At 39.6% G+C, this 27,431-nt stretch overlaps 2 protein-coding genes across 2 annotated transcripts in view; one reads left to right on the top strand and one right to left on the bottom strand.

Annotated features, from left to right (window-relative positions):
* The window catches only part of ARL13B (ADP ribosylation factor like GTPase 13B), a 59,219-nt gene that overhangs the window by 8,823 nt on the left and 22,965 nt on the right, over nt 1-27,431 (top strand). The window lies entirely within an intron of this gene.
* On the bottom strand, nt 9,810-10,686 carry STX19 (syntaxin 19). The gene is given in 2 exon segments (XM_054383447.1): nt 9,810-10,337; nt 10,339-10,686. Coding segments are annotated over 2 exon segments (876 nt in total).

Raw genomic sequence — 27,431 nt, forward strand, 5'->3', positions numbered from 1 at the left:
ACCGGAAAAGGGGAAACATTACTCCCATTTTCAAAAAGGGTTAGAAGGAAGAACCAGGGAACTACAGGCCAGTTAGTCTCACCTCTGTGCCCAGTAAGATCATGGAGCAGATCCTCCTGAAGGCACTACGGAGACAGAAGAATAGTGAAGAGGTGATTTGGTACAGTCAGCATGGCTTCACCAAGGGCAAATCCTGCCTGACAAACCTGGTGGCCTTCTATAAACATTAATAGATGAGGGGCAAGCAACTGATGTTATTTACCTGGACCTGAGCAAAGCCTTCGACACTGTCCCACACCACATCCTGGTCTCCAAACTGGTGAAACATGGGTTTGATGTGTGGACCACTAGATGGATAAAGACTGGCTTGATGGCTGCACCCAAAGAGTGGCTGTCAATGGGTCCATGTCCCAGTGGAGGCCCGTGACAAGCGGAGTCCCTTAGGGATCAATCCTGGGACCAGTCTTGTTCAAAATCTTTGTCGGTGACATGGACAGTGGCATTGAGTGCACCCTTAGCAAGTTTGCTGATGACACCAAGCTGTGCGGTGCAGCAGACACGCTGGAGGGAAGGGATGCCATCCAGAGGGACCTTGACAGGCTGGAGAGGTGGGAACAAGCCAACCTCATGACGTTCAAACAAGACCAAGTGCAAGGTCCTGCACTGCTTCCAGGTTGAGGCAATCCCAAGCACGAATACAGGCTGGGCAGTGACTGGCTGGAAAGCAGCCCTGAGGAGAGGGACTTGGGGGTGCTGGAGGGCGAGAAGCTCAACATGAGCTGTCAATGTGCACTTGCAGCCCAGAAAGCCAACCAGATCCTGGGCTGCATCAAGAGAAGTGTGGCCAGCAGGTCAAGGGAGATGATTCTCCCCCTCTACTCAGCTCTGGTAAGACCCCACCTGTCCAGTTCTGGAACCCCTATTAGAAGAGGGATATGGACATGCTGGAACGTGTCCAGAGAAGGGCCACGAGGATTATCAGAGGGCTGGAGCTCCTGTCCTATGGAGATAGACTGAGAGAATTGGGATTCTCCCAGTTTGGAGAAGAGAAGGCTCTGAGGAGACCTTATTGTGACCTTCCAGTATCTGAAGGGGCCCTACATGAAGGCTAGGGAGGGACTTTTTAGGGTATCAGGTAGTGATAGGACTAAGGAGAATGGAATAAAGCTGGAAGTGGGGAGATTCAGACTGGACATGAGGAAGAAGTTCTTCACCATGAGAATGGGGAGAGCCTGGAATGGGTTGTCCAGGGAGGTGGTTGAGGCCCCATCCCTGGAGGTGTTTAAGGCCAGGCTGGATGAGGCTCTGGCCAGCATGATCTAGTGTGAGGTGTCCCGGCCCATGGTAGGGGGGTTGGAACTAGATGATCCTTGTGGTCCCTTCCAACCCTGACTGATTCTATGATTCTGTGATTCTATGAAATAAACCTTTGTTCATCAGACAATTAGATTTGTATATATGTAAATGAACATTACAGTTACCAGGTAATCCATATCATATTTGTAGCTGTGCTCTGTAATATTTTCCTTATGAGTTGATAAAACTTGGAAAAGAGTGATAACGGAGTGGTATGGAGGCAGGAATTTGCTTCTGGACAAGAATTCTTATCTGCCAGAGTTCTGTTCCAAATCTACCTTTATACCACAATGTATAAAAAAAAAAACTTCAAAGAGAAATTGCATTTGCTGTTAAGTAAAGTAATGCTCACAAGAAGTTTCATCCTGTTTTACTTGTAGACTTCCTGGCCCTCAGAGCATTAGGGTTTGGATTATGAAGAATGCTGTTATTGAGTGCTTTTGAAAATGTGATTGTTCAAGAATTTCAAGAAATAAAATACAATTTATATAACTCTGTCCTAGTGATTAAACTCATCTTATATTCTCTAACCTCTCTCACTAGCTCCTGAAGTCTTCTTACTTTCTGGCTGTGTAAAGACATTTTTCTGGCTGTGGTGCAAAAAGCAAAGTATTCTGCTGTCTGTTGCCTTTGAGTGAAGTGAATGAATTAAAACAAGTTTTGCTGGCTCTCTTCTACCTGTTTGAATTTGATATAGGTCAGTGGTACGGTTATTGTAGGAGCTAACTGTCCTTGAAGAAATGGTCTAAAAATGTACTGGGAGGATGAAAAGACTTTCTCCTCAAATAAGCAACTTTGATGTGATGTAATGGGTAGAATACATGCTGAATCATGAAGTGCCTTTATCTAAATAATCTCTAATTTTTATCTTTAAAGATTTTGGGAAAAAAATAACATATCCCAATTTGGATAACTGTGTATTTCATCCTGGAAGAAGATAATGTTGTTTATAACAACATTGCCTGGAATTATTTGGGCACAAAAGGAGAGTCTATAGGGAGTAGAAGCAAAAATAGGCTTAAAAGGGAGGATTACAAAGAAGTTGTCTGAGCAGCCAAGAGTTGGGGTAGGAAAGCTAAAGTGCAGATAGAATTAAATTTGGCTATGTACATAGGAAAAAGAGAGTTTCTTCAGGTACCTCAGTGACAAAAAGAAGGCTAGGGAAGATGTGGATCCTCTCCAAAAGGAAAGTAGAGACCTAGTTACAAGAAGAAGGCTGAGGTATTCAAACACGTCTTTGCCTCAGTCTTCACCAGCAGGGGCTCTAGCTGCACTGCCTAAGTTCCAGAAGGCAAAGGTAGGGACTGGGAGAAGGAAGGCCCACCCACTATAAGCATAGATCACATTCAGGACCATCTAAAGATCCTGAAGGTGCATAAGACCATGGAGCCCAATGAGATCTACCCATGAGTCCTGAGGGAACTAGTGGATGAAGTTGCCAAACCGCTGTCCATCACGTTTGAAAGGTCATGGCAATGTGGTGAAGTTCCTGCTGACTAGAGAAGGGAAAACATCTTCAAAAAGGAAAAAAAAAGGAAGATCCCAGAAACTGCTGGCCAGTCAGTCTTAACCGCTGTGCCTGGTAAGGCTCTGCTAAGGCATATGGAAAATGAAGAAGAAGTAGTAATCAGCATGGCTTCACCAATGGCAAATCATGCCTGCTGAATTTGGTGGACTTTTATGGAATTACAGCATCAGTGGATAAGGGAAGAGCTACTTGGACTTAATGTAAAGCATTCAGCACTGTCCTGCTTGACACCCTGGTCACTACATTGGAAAAATATGGATTTGAGGGATGGACCACTCACTGGATAATGAATCGTTTAGATGATAGCTCTCAATAGAGTTGCAGTCAATGGCTCAGTGTTCAAATGGAGACCAGAGATGAGTGGTGTCCCTCAGGTCAGTGTTGGGACCAGTGCTGTTTAACATCTTTGATGGCAGTATGGACAATGGAATTGAGTCCACCCTCAGCAAGTTTGCAGATGACACCAAGCTGTGTGGTCTGGCTGACCCACTGGAGGAAAGACTTGGCAGTCTTTGATGCACAGTCCTTAATGTAAACAATTTTTTTTCCTGATTTCGAACAGCACAGTAATTATGTGGTGGGTCTACTCTGACAAATTTAGTTATTCACTCCCTCTCCTTTTCCCCCTTTTGTTGTTATTTGGGTGCTGCGAGCACAATGAAGCATCAGTGTATGTGGGAGCTGATTTGCTTATTCCTTCTTGGAGAGAAACCTATGCTTCCTCTTCCTGTATGTATACTACTATATTTTGGTCAGATAGTAAGGGTGTAGAACATTACCAAATTCAGCTTCCACTGTTCAGGAAGGGTCTCCAACACTGCATCATCAGGTCTTCCACACTGCATGTGCTCATGCTATGTCCTAAAATTTTAATCATATGATATCATGGAGGTTGGAAGGGACCTCCAGAGATCGAGTCCAACTATTCTGCCAAAAGCAGGAATTCTTTCATGAGATCAGCAATTCTTTCATGAGATCCATTGTCCTAATGCCATAGGGGTGTCACATACAGCCCATAAGAGACTAAGTGCTATAGTGTGGATGTGACCAGTCCTCTCCAGAAGGAGATCTCCAAAAGCTCTTCACTCCAAGCAGTGTACATGGGTGCCAGTATGCATCACTTTATAGAGGCCAACTTGCTGTCCAGAAAGACATTGTAGTTATAATTTATACCTAGGTGAGCAATTAAGTTAATGAGTGTATTTGGAAGAAGGTGGAGAGGAGTGGTGGGAGAAAAGTTTTGGATATGTTGTCCAGATAGGACTGTGATGCGTTCAATAAAAGTGTTTAAATCATAATCTACAGGAAGGTGTGCAAATTAGGTGTGGAAAATCATACCCACAGCAAAGACTTTTTCCAGTACAATAGTAGATTCTTGAAAACTGTATATATTTTATTTTGGAAAATTAAAAATCTAGGGTTTTTTTTTTGTTTGTTTGTTTTGTGTGGTTTTTTTTTTAATTTTAATAACAGCTTTTCCCAGTAAATACTCTTTTACTATTTTTTCTTTGAATAACAGACCGTTTCCTCAGAATATTTTTCTTCCTTTGTTTTACATCTGCCAAAACAAGCAACAGTCTTTTCTGGAAAGCACTGGAAATTAATGTCAATTTATGTCTCTGTATTTCCTCTTAGATGTCTTTTATTCATAATCAACCTTATACTGTGAAAAATTCTAGTAAGATACCACCTTGAATTATCATGGGTAGATAGGTCTCATTTCACAGTGCAGAGCAGTTTGAGATGGAATCTTCATGATACAGCAAAGCAGAGTGGGAGTCACCGGCCCAGTCTTCCTTTTGCCATCTTTTCTATCCCAGTTGTATAGCAGTATGCCCTAATCCTGCAGTGCACATGTATGTGTCAATTCTGCGTTTTGGTAGGAGTAAGAAGACACATTGCTGAGAGAAGTGAAGTTAAAGGGAAGATAACTCTTGCTTTTCATTCTCTGATAAAGGAATGGATAGTGAGCCTAAGAACTATTCAGGGAGAAATGGAGGCCCAGCAGGCTAGAAACAGTATAGGCTGGATTGTGCAATATAGTTTTAAGATTGGCACAAAACACTCTATTATAGGAATATGGGTATGTAAGAGATCTGATATTGTTCACTGCTTGAAATTGAATTGATACTGTGGCCTCTTCTTATTTATTACCAGCCCCAGAGGTATTACAGTATCATTTTAAGACAGTTTTCATAAAGCGCTGATGATACTGCTGTTACTGACAAAATACTTGAAGCAGCTAAATTTTATATTTGCCTTTTTTTATCTTTTTTTTCCTCCATTTTGTGCTACTACTTTCTTTGCATTGCTCAATACCTATTTAACACTCAAGTGTTTAGGTAGTTAATCAGTCTGTTAAGTATGGGGAAATTGAGTTGTAGAAAGCAAGAGATCTTAGGTTCTTAGGTTCATGAATCAATTCTTCTGTCAGCATCCTGAAGATTTATGTAGGTATGCAAATCAAAATTTTCTTGTCTTAGAATTTTTTTTCTCTTTTATTGGAAAGAAGAATTTAGACTTCATATTATGTAGGCAAATACTAGTTTGGGGTTGTTTTTAAGGTTGGTTTTTGGTTGTTTTTTTTTATTTTTGTGGCGTTTTTGCGGGTTTTTTGCTTTGACATGAAACATGCAATAGGAAATACAAGTCTATGGGCTATGGCTGGTATTTTTGTATTGGACACAATACAAAACGCTAGGCAGGTTGGTGGGTTTTTTTTCATTTGTTTATAGTAGAAACTACTTTCAACCTATTACTTTGGTGATGAGGGGTTCTAGTTATTAATAGTTCACATTTCTTACTAGAACAGAGGCAGCTCTACTTTGAGCTGTTCTTCTGTATAGCTATGTAACTAAAGAAAACATTAAAATTATTTTTGTGATTACTGCAAATTTTGGGCTGTTAGTCGATTTGAATACTCAATATCAAGTTCTCATTATGTCAATAAAAGTTGTAGTTTATACTACTTTCAGTTAATAATACGTTATATTAAGAAATACCTTTCCACAAGTTTTTCTGTTTCTCTCTGTTATGTGGTGCTCCAAACCCTCCCTTCTCCCACCTCTATCGGTGGAGGTTTGAATGGGGGAAGACAAAGGCGAGAAATTTCCTTCTCCTCCTCCTGGGGGACAGGTAAAAAAGCGTCCATTCTTCCCGCCGGGGTGGAGGTCCCTCACATGTATTTACCCATGGGGGAAGCTGTGTGGAACTGTGATTGGCTGGATTCTTCGCACCCGGTATATATTGGACACATTGTCTAGGAAGGTCTTAAATAGAGTGACCAGGAAGCGGTCTAGGCTCTCTCATTTTTGCACTAATTTTGGACTTCCCTCTGCTCTCGCTCTGTATTCGTGGTGAAATCGGAGAAATCAGCACCCGGACCTGGCTTCTCCCTGGACCTGCCTGCCCAGGGGTCCTGCTCCCTGCCTGCTGCTGGAGTGACCCTGCCTGCCATAAAGCTGCGGCTTTTCTTGCACTGTTCAGACAGTTCAGTTCTTGCACTGTTCAGACAGGCAGGTCCCTTTTCCTTTGGATTTGTGGCACATTATCCACAAATCAGATTATAGAACTTGCTGTGCTGGAGCCTGCCACCAAAGAGGGACCTAGGGACCATCTCCAAATTCCTGCTCTGTCCTCGGGAGTAAAACCGACATTCTCAGCTTTTCCTAGAGTCCTGGCTTGCCTCTGATTTTATAGGTGGGGTGAAGCTATTTTGTGGCTTAGCCTCTTCCATTTTCTGAATTCTCTAAATTGTACTGAAGTTGCCCATAAGCATCCTGGTAGAATTCATGATGGAATAGAACCTGTAAATAAGTTTAATTAGTTTTGTACATAATTTTGGGGTGGGTTTTTTTGGAAAATAAAGATAACTATATTTTTATAATTCCTGCCTCGTTAATTTAATCCAAATCAAACCAATTTCTCTTCTCAGTTGTTCTCCAGCATGTCATGTATGTTTCTATTTTGCCATTTTCTAACCAATATACAGCTGAAAACTGCTCCACTTATTTACTTGTCTATGAACAGGCATCTGTCTTCTTGAATATTAGTAAAACTTGAGAGTTTTTTTCCCAGAATTTAACATGCAGCTCTTGTTGAGCGAGACTGCGTTGAAGAAACATACCTGTTGTGCAAAGAGGAAGGGCTAGTCCAGGAATTCATTTCTCCTACAGATAAGGATGCTTGTGTGAACACTCCTGTGTGGGGGATGCTGGGTAAAACAGGTGATTGTTGTAATTTGGTTTTCTCATCTGTTGGTGCTGTCTCAAGTAATCTTTCACAAAAGTAGTGTAATGCCTTTTTAAGGGCACAGGATTGCAGTAAAAGGCTATCTATTGTGTACTTTTGTTCTGCTAAAAGTGAAAACAATCACAGAGTGGTAGGGTTTGGAAGGGACCTTTCAAACCCCTTGCTAAAATAGGTTCACCTAGAGCAGGTTGTCTGGGACCAAATCCAGGTGGATTAACCTCAGTGGGTAGCCTCTTCCAGTGCTCTGTCACCCTCAAAGTGAAGAAGATTTTCAGACGAAATTTTCTGCATTGCACTTTGTATCCATTGCTCTTTGTCCTGTCACTGGGCACCACTGAAAAGAAAATGGGGGGTTGTTTCTGTCTAGTGCATATTTCTGTGTATATTAAATATGTTTATGTGCATACATACTATATGGTAGAGCATGTTTGCCAGATCAACTTTTTTCTTTGCCTTTGTTATTGGCTAATTTTTACTTTGCTCTTGTAAAATTAAGGTAGCTTTTGTATATACAACAGTTAAAGGAGATTATTTAATGGAATGGTATCAATGGTGCAATTGCCTAATTTTATATTTTGTCACTAGTGTATAAATAATCTTTCTCACTTTATAGTTCAGACTTCTGGTTGTACTTTGATAACAGTTAATTTCAGTTGCAATTTTAAGCTGGGATGGAAGGAATGTGAAAATAATTCTTAGTCCCTTTCGATAGTAGATTGGTTTGATGTGGGTTTTTTTTCCACTATATGCAATTAAAAACATCTAGCTCACTTGGTTTCTTGTAGCATTGCAGTGCAATTTGCTGCTGACTTCTCTGACTGTTTACAGATACAGTGGTATTGATTGTGTCTTTGAGCAGCATAAAAGAGTTTAGAAATACATTCCAGGTTTGGTGTTTGGTTTTACTGTATTTTTGTTTCTCTCTTTGGGAATCATTTTGCCTCAGTTGCATTGTTATTTTCTGTTAAATTGCATTAGAGCACCATTTCTCATTCAGTTCCAAAATGGGTTGGGTATAGGGCAGAAATCAACCATTGGGACTCCTAAGCACTCCTTACGACTTGTTTCTCTTCACTGCAGCACTAAATACTGCTGCAAAACAAAGTAATGTAATACCCCCTGTCTTTCTAATTTAGCCATTTTATAAACAACATCTAAGGTACCTTTCAGGGACAGGTTGAGTTTAATGGTTAGCTGCTCAGTTTAAGGTACTCAAAAGAGGTCTTCAAGTTTACAACTTTAAGAATCCTTTTTGCATACTTACTTGAGTATCACAGAATCACAGAATGTTAGGGGTTGGAAGGAATCTCAAAAGATCATCTAGTCCAACTTCCCTGCCATAGCAGGATCACCTAGAGTAGATCGCACAGGAATGTATCCAGGCAGGTTTTTAATATCTCCAGAGAAAGAGACTCTACAACCCCCCTGGGCAGCCTGTTCCAGGATGCTAGGCTTCTACAATGAACAGAATTTCATGGAGCCACTTAGAGTTCTGGAAATCCTCAGCTAGTTCTTCTAGCCACTCCTGTAGCAGTACAAATAAATGCATGTCCTATAAGTGTGTCCAGTTCTGGACTTCCCACTGCAAGAAGACTATGAAGACAAGTTCCTTCCATGCTAAATAATTCTCTGGTTATAGATTATGTTTTACGAGGATGGAGTTCTATTTTTAAATTACCTTTTTTTCCTTCATTTTTGTATTAGTAAAAATCAGCCTGAAGAGGCAACTGCATATCTAAACAGGTTATAGAGCAGTAAGAATGTGCTTGTCACTGTGTAATAAAGTATCATATTCCCCTATCCTCTCCTGATAGGGATCTCTCTATATATTTGAATAATGTAAATATGTCTGTCAGTTTCTTAATGCTTGGCTTCTTGGAGGGCTGCTAACAAGTGTCCCTGTAGGTTTGGTGACATGGTCACCTGCTGTTAGTGGTCTTTAATGTGTTCAGAAAATACCAGCTCAGCACCTGTCTGTAAGAAATACAACATTAAAATAAATAACCCAATGCCTGTTTTGCATTCCATAAGACTACACACTCTCTTCCTATAACATGAGCATTATTTCATGGTGTTAAGTAGATAAGTAATCTTGCAAGTAACTTTTCTGGTAGATGTAGTATTGAGACACTCCTGATAACTATTTTCTGACTTGTTTTTTTGGTTTAGGCATCATGTTCTGTTTTTTTTTGCTAATGATGTCTGCTTTAAATAGGTTCTATTTTTTGTTGTTGAATTTCAGGTTCCTGGGGTGTGGGGAATAAATAAATTAGAATTTGAACCAAGTGAAGATGAGTGCAAAAAACACACAAGGCAATTAGAAATGTTAATTACTGTCTTGTGAAAGGTAACTAAACTGTTCTTATAAAATCCGTCTCTAACAACATTTTGAATGCTTCCCAGAATCACAGGTAGTTTGTTGCTGCATGGTTTTAGTTTTGAGAGGTAAAAGCAAAAGTGTCACTTGTGTTCTTTTATCCTTTCCTCCAGTTCATGTGTTTTTGTGAAAACCATAAAATAAAGAATTTGTATGTACATGCTTCTAGCTCTGTTTGGAAAAAACAATGCAATTTTTCCTGAGAGCTTTTGTGAAAGGGGAAATGGGAAGGACTCTTTTACAAGATTAGTATACTAAATAGGAAGCATTAGTGTTTCAAACAGTTTATTTGTTTTGTCATTTGCAGCAGGGACAACACCAGCAGCATATTGCTTTGCAAGGGTTTCTTTTTTGATACTTGACTGCAAGCTCAAATGTTTCATTAGAAGCTTGAATATATTCTTGAGTGCTGTTCATACAGATTTCAATGTTGTTGATCATCTCCCCTTGTTCTTCTGCCAGAACTGAGATCTGGATGAAAAGTTCCTGTAGGTCTTTCATCTGGTTCTCCAAATTGACTAGTTCTTTGTGTCTCTGTTCGATCTCTGAAAGCTGAGCTTTAGTAATTTTTACTTCAGTGAGTAGATTTTCATTGAAAATTTCCCATTTTCCTTGTTGGAGCATGTGGTTTTCTTCCTCAGATAACTCTTTACCAGCTACTTCAAGCTGGTGGGTGATAAACATTCTACATTTCTCTTGCTTAGCTGCTATAGCATCATTGTACGAGAGCATAGCATTTAGATAACGCAGGGACAAGAAAGCATGCTGGGAAGCTAGAATTCTTACTGTGGCACATGATGGCCCATGTTCATTTTCAGCCTTTTTTTGCTGTTTTTGACAAGTCATCCAAACAGTTCTGTATGTGCTCTGCTTGAATTTTTATTTCTCTTGTTATGTTAGATTCCTTTTTAAGAATGCTGAACCTTCCTATTGAAGATATAAGGCTTTTTTGTTGTTGACTGAATTTATGAACTTCCTCCACCAGATTATTAATTTCATTCTGAAGCTTCTGGATTTCGTGCAAGTGCCTTTCAGTTGTGGGCTCTTTTTCATAAATAATGGCCTGCTGTTCAAATTTCTCCTGCTCTTCTTCTTGCACAGTTGCACTGTTATTTTCTCCATCTATTTGTAGTTTCTTAGCTTTTAGTTTAAGCTCTTGGAGTCGATCTCTCATGGATTTTGTGTTCACCTTTTTTTGAGGTGCTTTTCCCCTCTTGCAACACAAGGAGTTAACTCCAATATATTTTTATTCTTGTTTCACTGTAATCAAAGTGTAACAACAATCAGGGTTAGCAGTTATATCTATACATGAAAAGTGGTTTGGGAGATGAGAGCTACTTCTCTCTGCACAAAAGCAATGAATAGTATGTGGTAGGTATTCTGAAAAAATGTATAAGATAGGTGGTGTCAGTGCAATCTGCTATTTAATCTGCTTTCTGTAAGACTTAATCATAACCTATATTTTTAATTTATCTTCAGATGTGTGTGGTTAACAGTCTTCCCTCAGCTTCTTCACTTTGGTATTTGCCACATACAGTGATTCACAGCCCAAGCCCATTTTTGTGGTAGATTTGTGGTGTAGGGTCCATAACTTAGAACAATGAGGAATATGGCATGTGGAGAGGACTTTTATTTGGGGGAGGAAGAGAGGAGTAATTCAGATTCTTATTTTATTTTAATTCCTTATTCAATGCTTTTGAGGCTGTGAGACTATTTAATGAAATTGAGTTCTGTCACGAATAAGATATTTTAGGCTATTAGTTTAGCCACACTGAAAAACCTTTCTTTATTTTGCCTGCCTCCCCTTGCCTGGGAAGTTAAACCGCTAGTAACTGAAGCAGTTAACTCTACAGAAAAACAAACAAAACCAACCAGCCAACCTACAAACCCTCAGAATTCTAATAATTTAGCATGACAATACTGTTTTTTCTTTCCTTTTTGATTTTTTTTTCTTTTTTCCTAATATCTGAGTTTTTATAGAGGAGGATTCATAGCACTAATGTTGCAGAAAATTTTCTAGGCCTTTTTTGGATTATTGTAATCTATTCTTACATTGTCAGTTGCAGTCTTGATAAGATTATACAAGTATGCTTTGTACACCATAGTGGGATACAATTCAGTACTGTTTCTTATTTAATAGAAAGTGGATTTAGTTCTGTTTTCTGCTCTTGTGTGGGCAAGTTTCTACTGTGTATGTTTTAGAAAATACCTAAGTTCAACTAATTTTAATTATAAGGAAGAAAATATTTTCCTCAGACTCTATATGAATGTTTTCCTTGGACTATGATCAAGAATGAAAAAAAAATGTTCAGGACTAGAAGACTGTGGGATTTTTACTTGGTGTCTTCTGATTACATCAAATGCATGTCTTTCAAAAGGCTATTCAAGTGTACATGTTAAACAGTGCAATAGCATTGTTTGGCTAGTTTCAGTGATTTCATGGCAGTCTTATGAAACAGTTTTATAGATGTGTTTTATAGATGTATTTCTTCTAAAACCCAGTTTGTACATATTTATTTATATAATTATGCAAGCAAATGCAGCCCTTCTCTTTATTATCTAAATTAATGCATTTGTAGTGACTGCAAAGGATCAGTCCAGTAACTTATCAATGTGCAAATTATTTAATTACAATTGAACACCTTAGTATCTCTCCTTGCATATGCATATTTAAATTCCCTGAAGAGATTTTTGCATAATATATAAGTCATGGAGTTGAAGAGTGTGAACATGTCTTCCACAGACTTAAATCTGTTTGTCTGCAGGAAGATTAGCTGAAAAACAAGACCTGAAATGCTGCAGAGATCAGTTGTGAGAGAATGTTGACATTCTACTCCAGTGTGGATTTTCCTTACTGCTGTTTTTTGGTTTGGTTTTGTTTTGTTTTTCCCACTTAGCGGCTTAATATCTGAACTTAGTGTTTTCTTACTCACATCAAGAGAATCCAGAAAGCCTGGCAGTCATTAGTAGCTATGGTAATGTGCTGACACGATCAGTTGAAAAACTGACTTATTGGAAAGCATTACTTTTGGGTCAGGAAAATGCAGCATGTTCATTTTGTTCTAGTAATTCCTCTTCATTGCCTGACTTGTTGTGTATCTCCCTGCAGAAGAAATCTGCATAATACTCTTTAGGAATGTTTCAGAGCACCTTGGCACCACCAAGCCTGCCACAGGGGAAGCTCAGTCTGGGGCATGTGAAAGGAACCAGGAGTCCTAAACAAGGCTTCAGAGAACTGACCTGAAAATCTCTTATAATATATCCTGACATATTTGTTGACCCATGTTAATTTAGTATGGCTTGATAAGCCTGTGATCAAAAACAATCTCTAAGGACACCATTAATGCTTAATTAACGGTGACAGGACTTTCTGTATCTAAAAGAATGTAAGTAATTACTGAAAAGCTCTAAAACATGCATGCGGTCATGCAGTTACACCTTTAGAACACAGTAAAAATTCTCAAAAGGGCAGTTACCAGTTTTTCATATGATTACTCTCCTATGGTCTAAAAGTAAGTTAAACAGGAGCATAAGAAATATAATGAACTTCATCTTTAATTTGTGTATCCATTAACAATAGACATCACTTTTCAATGTAGTGGATGTATTGATCTTCAAATAGCAAGTCTACAAATATTCTCAAATATCAAACTGCAGAGAAGTAAGAAAATACTTAAGATTTCTGTTAACGGCTTTTTTTTTCTTGTTTAAACAGCAGTCTCACTGAAGAGTGGAATGTGAGCAACTGAACTGTAGCTTCATACCTTATTTCCTATCAGGCTTGCCTTTAAAACATTTCACTTGAATGTGCTTGTTGATAAATATGGCAATTGAAATGCATGCCGGCTTCAGATAAAAAAAGGATGTCTTTGTGACAAAAATAACCTTGGAAAATGTTGACTAGACTTCTTGAGTGTTCCGTAACTGATGCTAAAACCATGTTTTTGGATCTGGAATCACTAGCTGATATTTAACAGAAGGTAATCTGTAGAAATGGAGTTACTCTAATAATATACCTACAATAACTTAGTCAAGCTGATGTGCCTCTGTGCTGTCTCTGTTCATGCTTAGAAGCAATGCAAGATAGAAAACAAAGCCAAAGAACAGACAGGGCTACAGGATGGATTAGGGGAGGAGGTAGCAGGGAAGGGAGGAAGAATTATGTCCATTGTTGCTCAATACCAAAATTGTACTCAGAGTTCAAGGATTATTCACGTGCTATTTGGGGAGAAAAAGTAGGAATGCACATCTGGCATTTCAGTTTGGTCACTCAGGCATATCTTGTCTTCTAGAATAGCTTTCATTCCTGCCCGTTGCAACACTTCTATCATACAGATCCACTGCTCATTAATTTTGTATTTGTTCTTCTGGTACATCATCTTTATATATAGTTATATATAATTGTCAGGTTCAGAAATGCACTTTTCGCATCCTTGCCAAATACATTTGAAGGGTATTGAAAGAGTCTTTGACTTCTGATAACTTTACTGCATTGCCCATCAGGGTTGTGCATCTCTCCAGTCACACTGATGACATATGTGGCTGGGAAAATCTTTAAAATGGCCATTACCTCAGCATACTGACTAGGGAACCCCCATTATTAGTCTGTCATGATGATAAAGTATGTCCTCAATTCAGAGAAAATTATTTTGATGGAAATAAGAACTTTTATACTATCTTCTCCATTTCCTAAGGAAGAGAAAAAAACATAAAGCAAGGGCCTAAATAAAGGTACTTTTGTTTAATTGCAAGGCAGCCATATATTCTTCCACCTAACTAATTCATCAGTAGACTTCAGGGAGCTTCTTTTTTAATTCATTTATTTCCTTCCCATGCCTTGACTGTTAACTATTTCTTGATTATTCAGCACCTTTATTAAAATGCCTGATAGAAAAGGCTGCTTGTATTTGGTCTTTGATGTAATTTGCCTGCTGCCTTATGTTCATTTTAACATACTGTGGTCCACCAGGAGAAGCGGTCTTGCTAACAATCAAGGTCATAATTCTCTGTTTAATAGATTTTTGACATTTATAATCCCGGTTTTGCATCATACTCCTTTCTTTACCTCTCCTCAAATAGCTACTTTTTTATTTTCTTTTAGTTTTTAAATGATTGCAACAAAAATAAGGGTCAGCTTGGTTTTGTGTTCCTTAGTTATGAGTTGAATAAGGACACTGCGTAGAGGACACTTGCAGGCAACATATTCCAAGGAATTTCAGGTTACAAGTAAATTTTTTTTTCCTGATTAATGTTTGGGGTTATACTGTCGTCTGGAACTTACTTACTGTTCTAAGTGTCTTAAGTTTAGCTAAAAAAAAAATTGGTGAGATGCACATACCATTTAAATATCTATAGCTTAAGATGCTTATAGTAGTCTATTTGGGAAACCTAGGCCTTGAGCTGACATTTCCGTTTCCTCTAAAGGCTGTGCACTGTTGTTCTCACAAGAAGAGAAGGAACTTGTTCGAAGGGTTTTAGAATTTTGCCCTGTTACGTGAAGATTTAAGTAACTAAACTAAGCAATCTTGCTACAGGTTATGTTTATTTTTCTCCTTTATTTAAAAAGTTTCCTTCACCTTAAATACCTTGTAAACAAACATGCTTGAGCCAAGGATTATCCCACAGCAAGGGGTTGGATGAAAATATCTTCTAAAGCATCTCTATGTTAAGACAAAATCATAGAATCAACCAGGTTGGAAGAGACCTCCAAGATCATCCAGTCCAACCGATCACCCAGCCCTAAGCAATCAACTAGACCATGGCACTAAGTGCCTCATCCAGTCTCCTCTTGAATATCTCCAGCGATGGCAACTCCACCACTTCCCCAGGCAGCCCATTCCAATGGGCAATCACCCTCCGTGAAGAAATTCCTCCTAATATCCAGCCTATACCTTCCCTGGCACAACTTGAGACTGTGTCCTCTTGTTCTGCTGCTGGTTGCCTGGGAGAAGACACCAACCCCCACCTGCCTACAACCTCCCCTCAGGTAGTTGTAGACAGCAGTGAGGTCACCCCTGAGCCTCCTCTTCTCCAGGCTAAACAACCCCAGCTCCCTCAGCCTCTCCTCATAGGGTTTGTGTTCCAGGCCCCTCCCCAGCTTTGTTGCCCTTCTCTGGACACGTGCCAGTACCTCAACATCTCTCTTGAATTGAGGAGCCCAGAACTGGACACAATACTTAAGGTATGGCCTCACCAGGGCTGAGTACAGGGGAAGAATAACCTCCCTTGACCTGCTGACTACACTATTCCTGATATAGGCCAGGATGCCATTGGCCTTCCTAGCCACCCAGGCACACTGCTGGCTCATGTTCAGCCTACTATCAACCAGCACTCCCAGGTCCCTTTCTTCCTGGCTGCTCTCCAGCCACTCTGTCCCCAGCCTGTAGTGCTGCTTGGGGTTGTTGTGGCCAAGGTGTAGAACCTTGCACTCGGTCTTGTTAAATTTCATCCCATTGGCCTCTGCCCACCCATCCAGCCTGTCCAGGTCCCTCTGCAGGGCCCTTCTACCCTCCAACAGATCAACACCTGCTCCTAACTTGGTGTCATCTGCAAACTTACTGATGATGGACTCAATTCCTTCATCCTTCCCCTCCTGAATCCATGCTGGATGGGCCTGATCCCTTGACCATCTTGTAGGTTCTGTGTGATTGTACTGAGGATGACCTGTTCCATAACCTTGCCTGGCACCAAGGTCAGGCTGACAGCTCTGTAATTTCCTAGTTCCTCTTTCAGGCCCTTTTTGTGGATGGGCATCACATTGGCCAGTCTCCAGTCATCAGGGACCTCACCTGTGAGCCAGGACTGCTGATAAATGATAGAGAGTGGCTTGGCCAGCTCATCTGCCAGCTCTCTCAGCACCCTAGGATGGATCCCATCTGGTCCCATGGACTTGTGAGGATCCAAGTGGCTCAGCAGGTCCCTTACTGCTTCCTCCTGGATTACAGGGGGACTATACTGGTCCCTGACTCCATCTGCCAGTTCAGGAGGCCAGTTGTCCTGAAGACAGCCTGTCCCACTATTGAAGATTTAGGCAAAGAAGGTGTTAAGTACCTCTGCCTTATTCTCATCTTTTGTTACTATATTCCCCTCCACATCCAATAAGGAGTGGAGGTTGTCCTTGCCTCTTCTTTTGCCATTAATATGTTTGTAGAAATATTTTTTATTCTCCTTTATGGCCCTGGCCAGTCTAAGTTCTAAATGGGCTTTTGCCTCTCTAATTTTTTTCCTACAAGACTTAGCAATGTCCTTAAACTCATCCTGGGATACCTCCCTTTTTTTCCAAAGGTGATACAACCTCTTTTTTTCCCTTAATTCCTTTAGAAGCTCTTTGCTCATCCAGTCAGGTTGTCTCCCTCATCTTCTCCTCTTCTGACACATGGGCACAGCCTGTTCCTGTTCCTTCAAGGGTTCTTTCTTGAAGTAAGTCCAGCCTTCCTGAACCCCTTTGTTTTTAAGGGCTGTTTCCCAAGGAACTTTCTGAGTTAGTTCCTTGAATAAGCCAAAGTCTGCCCTTCGGAAGTCCAGGATGGAGGTTTCGGTGCTGCCCCTCCTGGTTTCACAACATACTGAAAACTCAATTATTTCGTGGTCACTGGACCCCAGGCAGCCTCCCACCACCACATCTCCCACCAGCCCTTCTCCATTTGTAAACAGCAAGTCCAGCAGGACTGAACCCCTGGTAGGCTTGCATAACAGCTGGGATAAGAAGCTATCCTCCATACACTCCAGGAACCTTCTAGACTGCCTCTTCTCTGCAGTGTTCAATTCCCAGCAGATGTCTGGCAGGTTAAAGTCACCCACAAGAACAAGGGGAAGTGATCTTGAGGCAGCCTCCAGCTGCTTGAAGAAAATTAAAGCAACCTCTTCTTCCTGATTAGGTGGTCTATAACAGACTCCAACCAGGATGTCAGACTTGTTGGCCTTCCCCCTAATTCTTACCCATAGGGACTTAACCTGATCATCCTTAGTCTCAACCTCCATGATGCCCAAAGTCTCCCTAATATACAGGGCCACTCCTCCACCCCTTCTCCCTCTCCTGTCTCTCCTGAAGAGTCTGTAGCCCTTGATTACAGCACTCCAGTTGTGAGCATCATCCCACCATTTTTCTGTGATGGCAACAACATCATAGTTTTCCTCCTGTACCAGGACTTCCAGCTCCTCTTGTTTGTTACCCATGCTGCATGCCTCAGTGTACATACACTTCAGCTGGGCTGCTGGTTTTCCCCCTGTCTGTGGATTACCAGCCTCAGCCTCCTTTGGTTCATCTCTAGTAATGTTATGCTCACTCCCTTCCCCCTTCAAGCTTAGTTTAAAGCCCTTTGTACAAGCCCTGCCAGCTTGTGTGCCAAGATCTTTCCCCCCCTCTGCGACAGGTGTGCCCTATCTGTTGCTAGCAGTCCTGGGACCATATAGAGTTCCCCAAGATCAAAGAATCCAAAATTTTGTTGGTGACACCAGCCTCTTAGCCACTTATTAATCAGGAATGTGTTCCTGTTCCTTTCAGCATTCATGCCTGCAACTAAGGGTATAGATGAAAAAATTACCTATGCCCTTGATCCCTCTACTACTTTTCCCAGTGCCTTGAAGTCCCTTTTATTGATTTAAGACTTCTGATATTGACCTCATCACTTCCCACCTGCATAACTAGCAAGGGATAGTAATCAGAGGTCTGTACTACACTGGGCAGCCTTCTGGGAACATCCTTGGCCTGGGCTCCAGGGAGGCAGCAGACTACCCTGTGGGAAGGGTCTGGCCGACTTATGGGGCCCTCTGTTCCTTTCAGAAGGGAATCACCAATCACAATTACCCTCCTCTTTTTCTTTTGTGTACAAAAGATGGTATGTCCTTGGGAAAAAATATATTTCAAACAAGTTTTAATTTCAAATTTCTGTTTGCAGGAAGTGTGGGAGTGATTCAATAGGAAAGTATGAAAGGCGGAGAGCTTGCCCTGGTTATGAGCCTAAAAAAAGGTGCCATTATACATGGAAGGTAGCTAAATTGTATGAAAGTGTGTACTACATGATAGTACAAAATCTAAAAATGCAGCATTTTCAGCACAGGGGACTTAAGTGGTAATGACTATCTCATTCTTCATACTAAAAAATACTAACATGGAAATGTCATTTGTATTTGCCAGTATTGTCTCAGAAACAATCTGTAGCATGTTGTTTCTGGCATTATGGACTACATAATATTGAGGAAATGTAATCTGGTTGCTTGTACCTTTGAGACAATATTACCCACCATATCTGGCATAATGCTACCTAGTGAAACCAAAATGATGACCAGTATGCAAGAGCATAGAAGTGCTGCATTTGAAACTAGATGGCTTTGGAGTTCTCTCACTAGCATGAAATAATCATGGGAGGTGGAGAAATGCTGATATTGAGTTAAAACATGAGATTCAGATGGAATAACATAGGTCAGATTAAGAATGAGTCCAAAGTTGTTCGGGCAGACCTCTGTAATAATTATGCTGTTGGAGATGTATCTGTCTTATGGTAATTGTGTGGTATTGCATGATGTGAAAAAGAATCTTGAGAGTAGGGAATAATACAAGGTATAGGCTTCAGCATTACTGGAGTGGGAGAATACAGTAGTTTGTAAATCATCTGTATCACAAGCTTTTTTTACTTTTGAAATGTCTACACTGTCAGTACATATCTTACATTCCAGTTAAAAAATAGGGGAAGGGGTTTGCTGTTATGCAAAGTGGCAAATCTGAGATTGTTCCTTGGAGTTTTGGAACCTTTATTATGAATGTGTGGCTGCAGATATGGAAGACTTGACGAAAAGCATCTGCCACCATTTCCATGTCTATGGATAGCAATTGTCATGTATTCTACTGATACTTTTGGTAAGGCTAGGTGGTGAGTTCATGCTTTTGCACTGGTATAAGTCAAAGTAATGGTGATGCATTCAGCACCTACAAGGGCTGACTGAAAAAAAATTATCTCACTGTACATAATCAGTTAGTCTGTAGATTATTCTGTGTAATTGGTAAAGGAATGGAGTATCCCTTGGTTAAAAGCAAAACTGAAGAATTTATTTAATGTTCTTCCGGTGGTGTTTTACCTATTAAACCAGAGATTTACTAAGATACCTCAGAAATGAGCACTAGGTAGAAATAAATGTATACATTGTAGATACTTGGGTTAATTTTTTTTTATTTCCAGAACGAATACTAGAAAACAGCACCTTCCCTTAATTAGCTGTTGCAAATATGATTGCAATTACAGGAAACAGAAGTCCAGAAAGAAAATCATAATCTTATCTACTAAAAAATCATAATCAAGGCCTGGATACTGATATTTTATAGCAGCATTTGAAAATAAATTCAGAGCAACAGAAATGGCTACAGCAGGATAGAGGAGAGGTGAAATTCTTTGCACTTAATAAGATAAATTTGAACTACTAGTTAATGACTTTATATTGCCATAAATCAGTTTCAAGATTTTTGTCTTCCTGACAGTAGAATTGCAGGCTTGAAATTTGCACTGTGTAGCATCCTACCTACTTAACATTTAGTCTCCCTCAGACCTTATGGCTACGGATCACAGCCTTGGAACTGTAATAAATGTAAGGATTTTCAGGCAGCTCTTTTTAAAAGCATATCTTGTAGTCAACTTTGACTGAATAACTTTAATAATTAGACTTTGATATATCAAAGTGAAATAGCGTCTAAGAAAATAATTCATATTTACAATATTTAAACATCTAATACAAAAATATATGGCATTGCATTTGGAATTACACATCTGGATGCTGAACATAATCTTGATGTGAGCTCAGATACCTCTTTGGATGCAGCCTATTTGATCAATAGGTGTGATTAAACCGGTAGCAGAGCACAGTGTGTGAGAGAAATACATTTTTGGTAAATAGGACTGCGATTCAGACCTGAGGTGAGAATAAGGTTATTTAATAAAAGCTAAACAAATTATAAGTGTTGTTCTTAGTTATTGTTAATTTTGATGGCCATCATTTAGGTTTGATGCAAAGTTTTGGCTTTGTGATAACTGACTGATAAAACTTAATCCCAAAAGCAATGTCTAAGACAGGTCTACAGATAACTCTTCAGAGTGTATACCCTCTACAGTATTTAATTTTCAGTGTTCTGTTACTGTATGAGAATCACATACAAGTGGGAGACATTTTTAAGTTGGAAAGAGACAATGTTTAAAAAACCTTCCAAGTCTGCAGAACAAGAAAACAAACACATGTACATGCACATACCCTCACACAAAATAGTTTCTTCCCAAACAAACCCTGAAGCCACTTCCTGGATTTTTGATGAAAGCTAATATACAAATGTGTCCATTTCATACTGGATTTTTTTTTCACCAAATCTGTTGGATTATAAAGAAAACTTTAATACTGATTTATTTATTTTCTTTTCCCTTTTGCTCAGTAATTTACATTTTAGAAATAGGTCAAGGAATGCATAGGCTTTGTAGTCAGACTTTGTTTTTCTCTGGGATGTCATCTGACTTCTAAGGGAAATATTGTTATTGAACTGTAGATGTCAGCTGTGCCAATGCACACATACACTCCCTTTCCACATTGTTTCCCATGTCTCTTAAAGTTACAAAGTTCTTTAGCTGCTTTAATAAAAAATCCAACTTAATATTAAGGTAGTTCGTGCCTACTTCATTTCTTGTGTAAACTAAATTTGTTAACCCTAAGAATGTTCCAGATATAGTTTATATGAAATTGAAATAAGACAAGCATGACTTTATGTATCTGAAAGCTTATTACTCAGCAAAATTAATGTGATAAATGAACAGACATTCTCCTGTGCTCTCACGTATGTTTTGATACATACTTCCTACAGTGTTTCAAACATGAAAAAGTTCTGTATATGAGTTCAACTGAATTGAAAAATTAAAATCAAAGTCTGTCCTTTTAGATAACTCTGATGTATTCACTAAATAAGGAACTTTTATGCAAAACCTATCATTCCTGTACATGAGCAGCAGACCTCTGGGATTATATTCACCCAAAGAAATATCCAGGTCTCACAGGGCAAACATCCGGTTTTTGTATTGACACTTAGGCACATTTCCAATCCAAACCACATCACACAGACTTTCTGATATTTGCAACTTCATAAACATTAATTAAAAACTAAGTCTTTACCTTTTAATCCTGTGCTGGTGATTTTATGTTTTATCCTTTACAGAGGAACTCCTGAGACTGAGCTTTGGTATCTCTGAAAAACATTGTTTTGAATATTTGCCTAAGTACTGTGTGTTGAGTGGCATTCCATTAAGTTTTTTTTCCACATGCCTTCCACTTCTAGTTCTTATGTGGTTGTCCAAGGGTTCATCTTCAGGAGCAGTGGTGTGAGAGAGAAGCCGACTTCTGCACCTGCAGTAGACAAGCAAATCGATTACTTTCTACATGGGGAATCTCGTTCTGCCTGTTTGAAATCCAGCCTTAGTGAGAGGCGATCACTACCGGAGCTGCATGGTAGCAGGAAGTGTCTAGGAGCAGGTCCTTAGATAGGGGCCCTCTAAGCTGCAAGTGGAGCACTGCCTACCTATGAAGCACAAGGGAATGCTTTCTTCTCCAGTAAAGCATGAAGTAAGGGTAGTTCATGGATCTATTCCTTTATTTACCTGAAAAATGGAGTTAAAATATTTTAAAGTTTGACCTAGAATTGGAGAAAATGAAAACTAATTGGCCAAAAGGACAAATTTTACGTCTTTCAGTGTAGTATAGTTTAAAAATCAGCAGCTACTGCAAGTTATAGGACGTTAGTGTTGCATTCACTTCATAGAATGTGCAATCCAATAACATAATTAATGGTGCAGTTATTTAATTTTCAGGTGACAAAGGAATAGGCTGTGACAACAAACTTCAGAACTATTTTCTTCAATTACATCTAGATTAATTTCCAATACTACTGAGGAAGGCATTTTGAGACTAAGGAGCAGTGCATAACTTACTTTAATTTCTTCCTTTCTTGAATGCTTTTTTGGTTCTCTTTACTGCTAGGACTGCCCTTCAGGAACTGTGGATCCTGGAGGTAATAAGAGAAATTCTGGAGGAAGGCAGACTGTTCCTTGGTCCAGGTTAAAGATCATTTAGGCAAACTGGACACATGCAAATCCATGGGCCATTATGGGATGCATCCAAAAGCACTGAGGGAGTTGGCAGATGTTATTGCTAAGCCACTCTTCATCATCTTTGAATAGTACGAAGAACAGGAGAGGTGACTGAGGACTAGAGGAAGGCCAGTGTCACTCCAGTTTTCAAAAAGAGCAAGGAGGACCCAGGAAACTACAGGCCAGTCTGCCTTACCTTCATCCCTGGAAAGGTGATGGAACAGCTCATTCTGGGTGCTGTCTGTAATTGTATGGAGGAAAGGAAGGTTATCAGGAGTGGCCGTCATGGATTCAAAAAGGGGAAATCATGCTTGATCAATCTGATAGCCTTCTATGATGACATGACTGGCTGTGTAGATGAGAAAAGAGCAGTAGATGTTGTCTACCTTGACTTAAGACACTGTCTCCTATAACATCCTCATAGGTAAGCTTAGGAAGTGTGGGCTAGATGAGTGGACAGTGAGGTACATCCAGAACTGGCTGAATGACAGAGCACAAAGAATTGTGATCAGTGGTGCAGTCTAGTTGGAGGCCTGTAGCCAGTGGAGTTCCCCAGGGTCAGTACTGTGTCCAGTCTTGTTCAACATATTCGTCAGTGACCTGGATGACAGGACAAGAGTGTACCCTCAGCAAGTTTGCTGATGATACAAAACTGGGAGGAGTGGTTGACATACCAGAAGGCTGTACTGCCATTCAGGCTGGAGAGCTGGGCAGATGTGAACCTTATGAAGTTCAACAAGAGCAAGCATAGAGTTCTGCACCTGGGGAAGAATAACCTCATGCATCTGTACAGGTGAGGGGTTAACTTGCTGGAAAGCAGCTCTGCAGTGAAGGACCTGGGAGTCCTGGCAGTTGATCATGAACCATCAATGTGCCCTTGTGGTCATGAAGGCCAATGGTATCACAGGGTGCATTACAAAGAGTGTGGCCAGCAGGTTGAGGGAGGTGCTTCTGCCCATCTATTCTGCCCTAGTGAAGCCACATACGGAGTATTGTGTCCAATTCTGGGCTCCCCAGTTCAAGAGAGATAGGGAACTACTGGAGAGAGACCAACATAGGCTTGCAAGGATGGTTAGAGAACTGGAGCATCTCTCCTAGCAGGAAAGACTGAGAGACACTCATACCTGTTTAGCCTGGGGAAGACTGAGAACAGATGTTTGAAGCTAAAAGCTCTCGTGGAGTAAAATAATTGAGAACTGAGGCTCTCATACTGTGATTCTGGAAAATAGGAAGGAATAAGGTCTTAGATTAAACTGAAGTGCTGACAAGTTCTGCTAACCAAGGGACTGAAGTCTTTCCATTGTTTCCTCCTAGCAAGTAGTATTATAAATCCTAAATATAAGCTTTGGCCTTATATTCCTTAAAAGCCATTTGAGTTAATGATGATAACTTCAGATGTCAGAAGAAAGGCTATGATCTCTGGTTTCTAAACCACTTGCCGTTACATTCGTGGAAGCCAAATATTTGTGGCTTTATCTAGAAAGTTCTCATGAAATGGAAGGATTGCTAAATTTCATTATTTTAGTGGAATTTCAAGGCAACATTATTTTATTAGAGGCAGGCACAATTTTAAGATTTCATAATGCTGTGCAATACTCTTCCTTGCAGCTTTTGCACATAGCTTGGATTATTACTGTTACAGAAAGTACAAAACAAAAATGTATTGTATGTTTGGAGTCCAAAATGGTCTACAGTGCTTCAAAGAAAACAGTAGCAGTTTTTGTGCTTAAAAATAGTAACTTTGGACAGGAATATTATTTAATATCTTTTCATAGTTTCTGGGGTTTTACCATACAACCTTTTAATTAAAAACAGGTAATGGGAGTGGAAAGAACTGTTCTATTGCCACAAAAAGTTTTTATGGAAGATGGTGTAGTAAATAAACTAACCAAAAGTGTCTTTTAAAGTTTTATTAAGAAAAAGGAACAAAACAAAGAAAACAGCCTGCTGGGCTGAGAAAAAGGGATGAAAATACAGCAAAGGAGTAGTTTTTCTTTCCTTCTTATATAGCTATCTCATTTACATAAACAGGCTTATGTTAAATAGAAGGAAGGATATGGTAATGAGCCCCCAGAATGTTCTGAAGTGCTCGGGAGAGAGAAAAAAAGGATCAGAGAGTAAAACCATCTTCCTCATGGAACACCACAGACCTCCTACATTCTTATCTGACACACACATTCCAAGGCAGAGCCAGGCAAGGCCGCCTTTATCTATGGTCTGTCTAGTAAGAGGTCGAATCAAGCCCCTTAAAACAGCTTTTACGATCTTCCAAAAGAAATTCACTGAACTTAACCCTTCACTTGACACAAATCACATATTCCTCCATGAATATTGTAAAAAATATTCGCAACAACTCCCCCATTTCTCTTTTAGCCATAATTGATTTGTGTTACGATTTCTAAGTCTTCAAAACTACCTGCCATCTACCTTTTACCTAGAGGACCTATCATCTTAGGACAATAATTACAAATTGCTAAGACTTATACAAGTCAGTGTTACAATTATTTTAAGAAGCATTACAAACAACACCTATTCATAAAGCAAATCCGAGGCTAATCTATTTTGAGTATTTTCAAAACACCATTATTCTTTATTTATATCATATCTATGTCTACCAAACTTACTTATACTAGGAATATGTTAGGTGATATCTTTGATTTTGGCTGGACTCCTTATACAAAACAGGGTTAGGATCAGAGTTTCATTCCACCTGTATGTCAACTCTGCCTCCTTAGCCTACTGGGTTGCAGCCACCAGCTAGGTATGATGTCTTCTTGGCAGCAATTGCATTCTTCAGGAACAGAATCCTTAACCCGCTTTAAGATTTTAGTAGGAGTGACTTTTCTACTTCCTCAGTTAGCTTGTTTATCATTTCCGAAAGTGCTATTATTTTCATCCCTCTTCTTCCTTTTTACTAATTTCATCAATTGCTCCTAGTATTCCATAACTAAAATTTCCCTATTATACTATAACATTATAAAATTATAAAACACTATGAAATCATAAAATCACAAGATTATAAAACACATTAAAATTATAACAGATACAATACCATTTCTTACAACATCTAAAAACATTTGCAAACTCTAGGATGCTTTATATGAAATAGGGGTGCAAGAAATCCTCGATGTTCTCTTGCAACGCAGATTCAATATCGGAGGGTAGGTTGAGTCTGTCTCATGAGCTCCAGTGCTCCTGGATTAAGGTGTTACGTTTATTTGGGTAGTTATCTGGTCTGTCGGCACTAACCACAGTCCTGGATATACTTCAAACCACCTGTTTAGTGCTGGCGCCAACTTCACTTTCTTTGTAGAATCACTTTAGTCTCTCCAGGCTCAGAGGTTACTCTCCATTCCCGAATTGGTCCTTTCACTCGTGAGACATGCGTCCACCCTTTCTCTGCAGTTTGAACGGCAGCACCTGTTGTCAATAAAACAGGAAACGGTCCCTCCCAAGGGGGAATCTGATTAATTTCATAATTTGTCCTGATGTGAGGGGTATAGAGGTCCAAGGCCAGCAGGATAGGCCTATAGGCCCTCCACAAACATAAGAGTTACCTAAATTAAAAGCCTCACTTGTATATTTTGCCAACAAAATAAACTCATTACCCCCAAAGGGGTTATGTGGATAAAGAAGAGAAGAAGGTAAGTTCCCTCTCTCTACACAAAAAGGCTAGCATTAGCACCGAGAAACATGACTCACAAATGACCCATGCATTTTTCTATGGCTGCTTCTGTGGCCATTTCTGAATCTGCAGTCAGCGTTCAGAGGATGATAAAAGCACCCATTAAACCCATCTTGCTGAGACCCAGCATAGTCCAGAACCTGTTGAGGCACAAACATATCCTCTACCCCAGATTATTATTTCACAGAAATCAGACCATTGACCTGTTTGTAGGTTTCAAACTTTTACTTTGGCACCTGAAGGTGCGGCATCAGTGGTGGTCAGGGAATTAGAATGGTGTATCATTAGGATCTCTTGAAAATCGTCAGAGAAATGCAAAAAGACCTTTTAAAACAGTAAATAGTTATCTGATGTGATACTCCAGCAATAAAAGGCTCGCTACCAATGGCGAATGATATCTTTGACAGTTCCTCCTGTATGAACAGTAGCAATGATGACTAAGGAAAATGTATTAATAGTTATATGAGCAAATTTTTAAGCTGCCAAATTCAGTAATATGCCAGACCTGAAAAGCTCACAACCCCCCAGGGTAGGTCTCATAATAATGAGGGATGTGATATTATTGTTTAACCTTCCAGTGAGTCAACATATAAATCCACACATGAACATATTCCCTAATTACACAATATTAAAGCACTGAGATATTTAGCCCCAAATAGGAGGTTTCCTCGGGGAGGACAGTCGTGAGATCCGCTTCAGATTCATAGACATTGCCATTTGTCCCATCCTTTGAGTCTGGTACTTTGCCATGCTGGCATCAGGAATAAAATCCTTATCTTAACAACCTTTATAAACACAAAGACCAAAACAACATTCTATAACGTTTCTAAAATAAGCTCTTAAATCCTGCCAATACAAAAAAGGCATCCTAAAAACTTAAAAACTATGTGAAAATTAAACTATCAAAGTAATGTATAAGAAACGTGCAAAAAGAGGGTATATCACATAAAGCGTGCTTTTCAAAATGAAAATTTCTTTACAGAGCTCCTCTTTTAAAAAAAAATTTAAAAATTGCCAGCACACTCAAAAAAAATGGTTCAAACCCAAAAAAAACCCTTAACCTACAAACTTATAAAACAACTTACACTTATTAATCGTTACTGTTAGTGCAAAAATGCAATGACT

Source organism: Indicator indicator, chromosome 1 (assembly GCF_027791375.1).
Source record: "Indicator indicator isolate 239-I01 chromosome 1, UM_Iind_1.1, whole genome shotgun sequence".
NCBI lineage: Eukaryota > Metazoa > Chordata > Aves > Piciformes > Indicatoridae > Indicator > Indicator indicator.